At 40.3% G+C, this 11251-nt stretch overlaps 1 protein-coding gene across 1 annotated transcript; it reads left to right on the top strand.

Annotated features, from left to right (window-relative positions):
• Positions 1 to 1385: 1385 nt before the first annotated feature.
• Positions 1386 to 10723, top strand: LOC124145214 (arpin-like). Its single transcript, XM_046514915.2, has 6 exons — positions 1386 to 1574; positions 2950 to 3028; positions 4553 to 4685; positions 5435 to 5641; positions 7001 to 7155; positions 8109 to 10723. The coding sequence occupies exons 1-6, from the start codon at positions 1480 to 1482 to the stop codon at positions 8115 to 8117; spliced, it is 678 nt and encodes a 225-aa protein (XP_046370871.1). The 5' UTR covers positions 1386 to 1479; the 3' UTR covers positions 8118 to 10723.
• Positions 10724 to 11251: the final 528 nt, after the last annotated feature.

Raw genomic sequence — 11251 nt, 5'->3', positions numbered from 1 at the left:
TTCTCTCACTTCATGTTCTTCCGTGAATGGTAGTTCAGTACATTCATCGCACATATGAGAATTTAATAAAATCAGATATTGATAAATCAAATTCTGTTTTTGCTGTCACGCACATCGGATTCAATAAATTCTGAAAATAGGAAAGCCATGCATTAGGAGTTATAGAACTGTCTGGTGATTCTTTTACGAAACGTCTTCTTAAGTATTTTCCAAAACGTTTTACAATTTCATAATGCGCTGCTAACTTAATTTCTTAACTCAATTTTATGTCATACGTTCACAAATCTTTTTAAAATTCTGATTTTGCATTTATATATTTGTGAAAGTTCAAATCACACTTATGATTTCTGAAGTTGTTGAGACAAATACTTTCATATTCAGATTTCATATTCTGACACTCGCTATCAAACCAGGCTAGCTGAGATACACGACGTTTACTGGACCAAGAACAAACAGCGCCAGCACTTGTAAAACAACATATCACAATGCCAATGAGCTTAGTAACTGCTGCGTTAAGGTTATCCTTCAAAATGACTGCAAACGCCGTAAACATTCCTCCACTTGTATTACCGAGATTGAGGTGGTAGGAAACAACTCGCTCAGGAGGAAATGTGTATTTTGGTACAGGGGCTAATGAGGCGGGTGCAGTGTTGACGTTATTATTTTGCTGAATTGAACAGGGAATAAAATCTTTAAAATGAGCGTCAATAGGCAAGTGATCTGAGTCGTTCAACCACTGACATATCTTTCATAGTTTCAAATAAACTCGATGAAACAATATAATAATCTACAGTACTACTTCCTGTGTGAACCCGTGAAGATCCGGATGGAATAGGTCTTCAGCAACCCATTCTTGCCGTAAAAGGCGACTATGCTTGTCGTAAAAGGCGACTAACGGGATCGAGTGGTCAGACTCGCTGATTTGGTTGATGCATGTCATCGATCCCAATTGCGTATGATTTTAATCACTGGATTGTCTGGTCCAGACTGGATTATTTACAGACCGCCGTCATATAGCTGAAATATTGCTGAGTGCGGCGTTAACCACATCAAACCAACCAACCAACTTGCTTGATAACGGTGTTAGAACCAACACCTAAACGTCGCTCCCAATTGTAATAAAGAAGTTGTTCATCCATATATATCTAATCATCCATCAAATAACGTAATTTCTGACCAGTCCTTGCATTAAAATCTCCACATAGATGAATTTACATGAATTTATGGATAATATGGATTAACTGGCGTTCTTAATTGTCTACACCACTGTCCTCCTTTTTTAATACACTATATTTCAAATGCCCCCTGGATATGAGATGACAGTCATCACAGCGGTGTTTTCCCTCAGACTGGTCGCGGAATCACCCGAGCAGTCAAGGGGACATAACTCCAACCTCCTAGAAAACACGGAAGTTCACTTGGAGCTGTCGGCTGAGAATATCAACTGTAAACTGTCGTATACTGGACGATCGTGGAAACATGAGCAGAATCTACCATAATCAACCCCTTGCAAATCTACCAGTCGATAGTGTCAGCGTGAAGACAACATGGGATTCTGTGCTAGAGTGCACAAAGCAAGTAAAACATACACTTTGGTCCATTTATTAGTTGATCTAGGATCGCAGGACGTTATTCATTTCCTTGAATTACACATTCACAAGTGTTTACAGTTTGCACGGTTCTAAATGATTTAGGTCTGCTAACCAAGCCCCCAAGAGGAATCCTTGTAGAAAACTCTAACGGATTTGCGGTCACTGTCGTCAACATGAACTTCTTGGCACGTTGTCTGTCGTCAGATATGTCACGCTTGTCACATTACATAAGATTAACAGCTGATTAGAAGCCAAGAAAAATTCAAATCCGACAAAGTGTCAGGGAATTCAGAAAATAAAGATTATTTACTACTTAATACTTTACGATTAAAATACTCAACAACAACCACCATGTCCACAGATCGTCTCTGTTTACAGAAAGCGTAATTCCCAATGGTTATTGGGAATACCATCTGAGTGTTTTTTTCAAATGACATGGTGTCACTCTTGGATGCAACGATAACATGGATGCCATATGCACTAGGGATGGGTATTGGATGTTTAAAGTGTATCAAAATATTTTACAATACACAATGCTGTATTGCAATTCATATCACGATATATTGTATGATTCCAGCTTTTGAATTCAGAAGCAATTTGAAACACCAGTCAGCGTTAGAAATTGGCACTAGTCCTACAGTCCTTGCCCAATGTTTTGCTGAGGTGCCATTTTAGCCTACACCCTAGTTAAGGTATCCTGAGGACTAGTAGAAGTACCATATTCAACGTAATAAGCGCCCAGGGTGCTCACAAAATTAGAAATAGGGGGTTCTTATTAGAATATTATTTTGGTGAAAAAAACAGAGTTGAACGATCGTAAATTTCGTGGTTTATGTTGACAGCCTGAAATGTTTACATACAACAGATATATTTTTCCAGAGTTTAATTGCCCATAATTAAGGGTGCATATAACACATGAGTGCGTATTATACGCGAATAAATAAGTCTTGTGAACATTGATCAGTCGGAAGGGGTGCTGATTGGGATTGTTCACCAGCCAATACATAAGCAAATATCACCGTGGGTGCTTATTAGAGCGGGGCGCTTATTACGTCGTATACGGTATGCCCTTTTTACATGCTCCGGGACAGTAGTGCCTTGGCATAATACCGCTGCCACAGACGAACTCCAGAAGGGGAACATGCATTTTGGAATTACGGATACATTTTGAAGGTATTTGGCATGTATATAACATTAAAACATTTGATAATGTTACCGAGCATTGACAAAATGATATTGTGATATGTATCATGGAAAGAATGAACCTCAATTTACAGATATACTTGTAATACTGCACACCCATAGTGTGCACACAGCTACACCCACACACACATGTGATTGTTGTCTGTTGTTGCAGAGAGGGTCCTGGTGTTATCCTGGAGGGGGTCATCAAGGGCAAAGCAAGATACTGCGTCACCGACAAGGACAACAAGAAAGTGAGTTTATAAAGTCCAAAGGGGCGGTCGGGTAGCCTAGTGGTTAAAGCGTTGGCTCGTCACGCCGAAGACCCGAGTTCGATTCCCGACATGGGTACAATTTGTGAAGCCCATTTCTGGTGTCCCCCGCCGTGATATTGCTGGAATATTGCTAAAAGCGGCGTAAAACCATACTCACTCACTCACTATAAAGTCCAAAAAACAATATTGTGGTTCCGATTACACTTAAATAAAAAATAGGGTAGGTAGGATGTTTTTGGTGTTTTTAAAACTTACTATGTTACAGAACTAGATTCAGACTACTCCTTGCCATGGAGGAAGGTGACACTTTATGTTAGCCACACCTTACCTCTGTGAGGGTTGTCACCTGTGTGTGTGTCTGTGAATGTTGTTGCGTGTCACTGTATGCAATATTTTATGGGGTAAAAGAAACGGCAAGGTCATGATACAATACGTATCACGATACATAGATCACAAAACATCGTGATACGCATTTTTACTTCATATCGAAACGTCTTCAGTATAAATATTTTAGAGCAAGTTCAAAAGGAAGACCTATAGCTGTAGATACATGTTCGTAGCATCTATTTTTAGGGGTGAACTTGAAGCATTAATTACAATACATTTTGCGATATTTGACTGACAAAAACGTTGGGTCATGAAACGACTAATAAGTAATTTATTTTGGCAAGTGTATCGACTCGTATCAATACAGGAAAAGAGGTATCGTGTATTGTATCGTCACATGAAAACTCATGATGCACCGATGTATCGTTTCACCTCAAATATTTACGCAATTTTACTGCAGCCTGTGAGTGAGGTACAGACACACCAGCATGTACAACTATCATTAGTCTGTGTCAAACATTGGGAGTCATCACTTTGTGAAACATCGCCCTGGTTGCACATACTGTTACCATGGTTACAGTTAGGAGATAAACCTAATGTGTTTTTAAATGTGAGGTACTCTTACTGTAGATTCCATACCTCTTATTTTCCCAAGCCACGAAGTGGAAGGGGGATATAGGAATGGGTGCTGTCCATCCGTCCTTCCGTCATCTGTCTGTCACGCTTCATTTTCAGAGCAGAACTCCGAAACCATGAGAGAAATCTTAACCAAACTTGGCACATAGATAGGTCTAGTGGTGAACTGGTGTCTTTTCATGCATTTTTTGCCGATCCTTGCATTAAAATCCTGTAAAGTTATATCATTAGATGTGTCTTGGCCAAATCACCGGTAGATTCCAAGAAAACGTCTGTACAGCTGATTGCTGTTTCCGGCTTAGTTTACGAGAAAATACACATGGTAATCTTAATCCTTGGATGTAAAACAATGCCTAGCAGAACAAAAAATACAATTTAAACGGTAAATCAACATGTGTGGTGATTTTTATATCTCAAATTTCAAATTTGTACTGACCATGTTTCTCATCCCACATTGTTTACCGGAATTCTGCGCATTATACTTGGGTGCGCACTATACTCAAGAAAATACGGTAATTAATCTACGGTTGTATTTTTCAGGTTAGGTACTACATCTTTCAGGTACAGACTCAACGAGCTCACAGAAGGAAGTTTGATAGCTCAGGGAAAGAGATCGAACCAAATTTTAGCGAGACGACCAAAATATCTAAAGGTTATCTCAACTCCTCATACAGTGAGTGACAAGCACCCGATTACAAGAATCTCACTTGACACAGATAAAATGCCTCTTCTTAAGAGCCCTTGTGGGGATTCCGGCCCAGAATAGGTCCCTGGTCCCTGATGCTTGATGGAAGGGCTGACTAAGATGAGGACAGGTGGTCAGGCTCAGTGATTGGCCAGTTGCATGTCGTCATTCCTGAGTGGTGTGTGATGGTTTTCATGCTATCAACCACTGGTTTGCTTGGCCAAGACTTGATAATTCACAGGCGTTAAACAACATTCACCACTTCATATACACAAGACCCGTGAAGACTCCGGGTAGAATAGGTCTTCAGCGACCCATACTTGCTGAAAAGGCGATTATGCTTGTAAAAGGCGACTAACGGGATCGGGTGGACAGGCTCGCTGACTTGGTTGATACATGTCATCAATCCCAATTGCGTGGATTGATGCTCATGATGTTAATCACTGGATTGTCTGGTCAAGAATCGATCATTTATAGACCACCGTCATATAGCTGGAATATTGCTGAGTGCGGCGTTAAACAACAAACAAATCATATACACAAAATGTCCAAAATAGTTTGAAATCTGATATTGCAGGTTCAGTTAAACATGTTTAAAATATATGTCCAGTAAAATATACCTGAATGTGAGAAATGTTTTGTATTAATCAAACAAGTAAAGCTGACAAAGTTCAGGAACGTGGCCTTATAGTACCGTATAAGTTTATGAAACAAATCTGTGTTCCCTATTTTCACAGAAACAGAAGCCAAAGGCTCTACAGACAAGTTGACAGATCAAGAGTTATCTGCCCTTGTGTCACAGTCAGAACTGACCTCACTGGGTAAAAAACATGGGCTCCCAGGCTGTGTGACCTTGTGGGTGGAGGAAGCCAAACTGGACAAGATGGAGCTGGACACGGACGACTCAGTCAGGGTCAAGACACGCGGGAACAGTCCATTTGTTTGTAAGTGATTGTGCTCATGCTTCCAAGGTATTTCTTAATTCAAAGACAGATTCCTTGTATTATTCCTAATACACAGATTAAATGGTAATGGCATGGTTAAAATAAGTTTCCAGTGCCAAAAGTGCATAATTACAAATTATATTTGAACATATGTACATGCTTACTACACAAGAATTATTTTCAAAATAGAACTGGGAATTCCAAACTTGATAAGGAAATATCAATCTCAGTGAAATCTAGATTGAAAAGGAAGTGTTTTAGGTTTACAAATTACAGCCGCTTATGATCTAGTTCATGATATTCACCAAGTTTGAAGATCATGCTGCGTTAGAAATTGGCACTAGTCCTGTAGTCCTTGCCAAACTGCCCAATAGTTAAGGATAAGGACGAGTAGAAATTTACCATTTTCAAGGGTTTTGTTATATGTTATCATCATAAGGACTAGTGGACTAAAACTGTTAGTTTCTACCGCTAAGATGGATAAACTCTATGTTGGCATATGGGGCTGGGACGAGTCCAAATTTACTACCCGGGTATCCACCCTCCTATTACCCAACCCTACCAGGGTACCCGCTGTAACTCTCAATAGATAGGTACAAAATTGGGAATAGATTGACCATAGCCCTGGACAAAATGTATTTAGATACATGTATATGAAACGATCTGGTCATGCATAGACTGCAGTTGACTGAACTTTTATCTTTATTCAAACATATAAAAGTCAGAAGGAATGGGTGCATAGTCAGAAAGAAATGTGAACATTAGTGACTTGTAGTGTAAACCATATATTTTTTGATCATTTTTGTCATTAAACAATATAGCACATGACTTACCACGGGTCCGGGTAGTCCTGTGGGTACCCGGGTCCTTCTCAGAACCCACCCGACCCGAGTACCCGAGGTACCTGTCCCAGACCCTATGGGCATACTAAAATTCCAAACTCACACCAGTGCATCCTGAATCCCCAGTGACATACTTGAAAACAAATGGTTATCTATACCAGTTTGATATCAGTATTAGCTCTCCATTTTACAATTGTTTGAACCCAATGAAGATCCGGGGGAGATTTGGCTTTCGGCAACCCATGTTTGTAGTTAGAGGCAACTAATGGGATTGGGTGGTCGGACTCACTGACAATGTTGATGCATGTCATGTTGATGCTCACAAAATCAAACACCGGATTATCTGGTCCAGACTCGATTATTTGCAAACTGCTGTCATATACATGATATAGCTGGAATATTGCTGAGTGTGGCGTTAAACAACACATCAATTCTCCATCATTTAAAATCCAAAATGATAATCTCCAATGTAACATATTTTTGACATCTTTATGACTGATATGCCTGTTTCATCCAGTGAGTATTGGGAAGGTGGAAAACGAGTCGGCCACTGTGTCGAACTACGCAGGGGGGGAGGCTGTGGGCGCATCATGGACAGACAAGATTATGACCATCAAGTCAGCAGCCTCCGAAACCACACCACAGGACAGTGAGATCGCAGACGATGAATGGGTCAGTACAACACTACTCAATGATGATCCCAATACAAAATATCATTTACAATATTCGTCCCGGGGGCTTAGAAAATTCACAAAGAGGGACACTTATTGAACTATTAACAATGAGTTAAAGTTGTCAGAGATTGACAGACTGACAGACAGATTAAAGTTCAAACATCAATGGGGGCGGTGGAGTAGCTTAGTGGTTAAAGCGTTCGCTCATCGCATTGAAGAGCTTGGATGAAGTGTGAGTGAATGAGTGGTTTTATGCCTCTTTTAGCAGTATTCCAGCCATATCATGGCGGGGGACACCAGAAATGGGCTTCACACATTGTACCCATGTCAGGAATCTAAACCAGGTCTTCGGCGTGACGAACGAACACTTTAACCGCTAGACCTGTGAAGATTCCGGGGTAGAATAGGTCTTCAGCAACCCATGCTTGCCGTAAAAGGTGACTATGCTTGTCGTAAAAGGCAACTAACGGGATCGGGGGGTCAGGCTCGCTGACTTGGTTGATGCATGTCATTGATCCCAATTGCGTGGATTGATGCTCATTATATCAATCACTGGATTGTCTGGTCCAGACTCTATTATTTACACAGACCGCCGTCATATAGCTGAAATATTGCTGAGTGCGGCGTTAAACAACAAACCAAGCAACCAACCAACTTTAACCGCTAGGCTACCCGACCACCCCGCTTCGATGAAGAGGGCAGTCGGCAAGCCAAGTGGTTAAAGCGTTCGCTCATCATGCCACAGACCTGGGTTCCAATCCCTAAATGGGTACAATGTGTGAAGCCTTTTTTTCTGGTGTCACCCACCTTCATATTGCTGGAATATTGCTAAAAGCAGCTTAAAACCATGAACCCTATATCCTGTTGATGAAACAGAAAAGCCATTATATGCTTTAAGGATGTTTCATGTTGATGGTGACATTTTAACCAGTGACATGTTTGGTATTTCAGGATGATTAGCAGTCAGCAAGAGGATGGAACCAGCAGGGGGAGAAGCATCTAGTCTTCCATTATTTCACCTGTACTAGACAGCACACACTGTAGGCCAACAGCACTGTCACATCTAGTTCTATGCTGGTCTTAAGAGGCGACCAAATAGATCGGGTGGTTGGGCTCCATGACTTGGTTGATTGCATGTCATCATACACCGATGGCGTGATCGTTGCTCACAATGTCGATCACTAGATTGTCTGGTCCAGACTCGATTATTTACAGACCGGCGTCATTCAGCTGGAATATTGCTGAGTTCAGCGTTTTACAACAAACATAAATACAAAACAAAGTCATCTATTTCTGCCTCACATTTCATTGAGGTGGGGTTCAATACAGAGGAAATCCCATGTTAATAACAGTTGGAAGTATGATTGAAGTTCCTGTAAGTGGAGTCAGTATTAACAGTACCTTTCAATGTTAAATAGTGGTGTGATCACTTGTATTGCTTACACATGGGATATACTAGTACTTACTTTAAGAAAATGGGGAAAACCTTTATGAATCATTGTGCAAGTGGGGGGCACGGGTGGGCCAGTCGTCTAAGGCGCCGCAATTTACTGTGCAGAGTTGCTTCCTTGGGCACGCCAGAAACCTATGATTGTGGGTTCGAATCCAGGTTTGCCCCGATTATGTTTCTAGGTTTGTCAGCACCATACCCGTGCTCGTTGGTTTCACCGAAGTGCTAAATGCCTGAGACCTGCATCACTTGTGGCTTTCCTCCCACCTTAAGCTGAAGTGCCGTGATATAACTGGAATACTGTTAAATGCAACGTTAAACCCAACTCACTCACTCACTCACTGTGCAAGGGTGTTGATATGAAGCTTTTGTTCATGTCTACATTTGCATTGGATGTTATACAACACTAAATGCATAGGTAAGACTAAGATGTGTCAAAAAGACTAACTTTAGAGGTTTTCAGGAAGCTTTTTTCTGACATCCTGAACAAAAAAGTTAGCGACCATGGATATTTTTTTTGTGGTGAATTTCATAAAAATATCTCCAAAAATATTCATGATTCCTAGTCAATGACTTAAAAATAATTTTTGTACCAGATGTTTAAATACTCTTTCTATCTACGTCTCAAAGAAAATCATCTTGGATGAAAGGCTTTCTCATGTCCAAATATACCTAACTGTTATTGTTTGGTATATTTGGACATGAGAAAGCCTTTGATCCAAGATGATCTTCTCGGAGACGTAGATAGAAAGAGTATTTAAACATCTGGTACAAAAATTATTTTTAGGTCATTGGCTTGCTGACACTTTCATTTGAAGTTAAAACAATTATCCTATTTCACTCATTTTAGCTGTATGTAGTTATATGTATATAGATATGACTTAATCTCACCCAAGCTATATCTCCTGTTGAGGCAAGTTCTGGGTCAGAACTTTATTCTATGACTGTATAGATGTAGTTGACAATAGTTGGAGGCAGATGAATCCCTGCGAGAAGGCGCCATGTGGCTGTCGTGTCATGTTAACAGAAGTGTCTGTGTGTCGCAGTACTTGAAGCAGCATATAGTGATGTTGTGTTTCAAATACAACACATGCATGTATGTAAATTGTACAATACTTTTTTGACATGTAGACTAATGCTTTGTCTCAGAAAATACATACAGTAAACTATGTTAATAACGAACACGCTTATGACGAATCGACGGAAATAACAAACTTATGTTTGGCCTTGACCATTGTCTGTATATATGATATGTGTGTATTTCGAACTACATGTTTAATACTCCTCGACAAGCATTGGAGTTTTAAACATTTATCATCCAAAACAGGACATATTGCTTGGATGATGAGGGTAGGTTAGTGGTTAAAGCGTTTGCTCATCGTGTCGCTGACCTGAGTTCGATTCCCCTTGGGTACAAAGTGTGACGCCCATTTCGGGTGACCTTCGCTGAATATTGCTAGAATATTGCTAAAAGCAACGTAAAACCATACTCACTTGCTCACTGGCTTCGATGATATCCAGAATCTCTCCTTGGAGGGAAATTACAATGAAATTACATCATAATGCATTGCAGACAATTGTGACATCATCGGTTACCATGACATCACAATCAAATGACACCACTAATCTCTGCTACTGAAGCTGGTTAGCTGTACTTTTTACACTTAAGACACAGCTTATCACTGATTACTAAAAACTTGAAGAATGATGTTGGTTGATAAACAGAATCTCACTCTTGTGGCGTTTGATATCAAATGTATCAACACTTGTTGATAAAAGTTTAAGACTCCCAGGCTTGTTTATACCTCTTGTAGATATATTTAATGTTAAAGACACTTTGGTGACATTTATCAACAAGTTTGGATTGTACCCCAGTAAACAACTTCATCTTCCAGTGATTCACAACACAGCATTTATGACTTTTGTGCAATTAATATTTCTCATATTCATCATTGTTGTGTCTGTATTTTCATGTTTATAATACTTATAAGACGACAAACTTGTTTTTTGTCAATGTTATGTTAAAATGTTTATGTGACATATATTATAATGAATATCTTGATGTCAAAATAATACATGTAGCATGATATTAACATTAAAAAGTACATGCTTTATAGCTTATGTGTCATGGCTTTCTTGTCGGGCGTCTGATGTCATCGTTTGCATCTGTAAACATCTCATAAACCACTGAGCAGCCTACGTGGTCTTGTGGTAGAGCGTCCGCCCGGAGAGCGGAAGGTCCGGGGTTCGATCCCCGGCCGCGTCATACCAAAAGACGTTATAAGATGGTACTCGTTGTTACCCTGCCTGGCGCTCGACATTAAGGGGCTAAAACAAGGACTGGTCGGCTCGGAGTCAGTATACTGTGTCTGAGTGGGGTATTCATGTTAAACTGCGGCATGGTATCTCAGTGAGCTAGCACTATAAATTGGCATCAGTCCGGACTAGTACAAGCAGCCACACACACACATGCACGTTGCTATATAAGTGCAATAATCTTGGTTGGACGTTAAACCCAATTTCACCTCACCTCATAAACCACTGTACCAGTGACAGTGAAACATAGTACTACCTATATATAAAAGATGGTACTGTCTGGCGCTCGGCATTAAGGGGCTAAAACAAGGACTGGTCGGCTCGGAGT

This window comes from Haliotis rufescens, unplaced genomic scaffold, assembly GCF_023055435.1.
Source record: "Haliotis rufescens isolate VD_foot unplaced genomic scaffold, xgHalRufe1.0.p SCAF_3, whole genome shotgun sequence".
NCBI lineage: Eukaryota > Metazoa > Mollusca > Gastropoda > Lepetellida > Haliotidae > Haliotis > Haliotis rufescens.
The sequence above is the reverse complement of the archived record's forward strand: the minus strand, read 5'-3'. Positions and strand labels throughout refer to the sequence as shown.

What these genes read in the sequence shown, in the direction of transcription:
- LOC124145214 (XM_046514915.2), top strand. Translation starts at nt 1,480, where the DNA reads ATGAGCAGAATCTACCATAATCAACCCCTTGCAAATCTACCAGTCGAT. An exon ending in CCGACAAGGACAACAAGAAA is followed by an intron (nt 3,029 to 4,552) that starts GTGAGTTTATAA and finishes TGTATTTTTCAG; the next exon opens with GTTAGGTACTACATCTTTCA. An exon ending in CGGGAACAGTCCATTTGTTT is followed by an intron (nt 5,642 to 7,000) that starts GTAAGTGATTGT and finishes TGTTTCATCCAG; the next exon opens with TGAGTATTGGGAAGGTGGAA.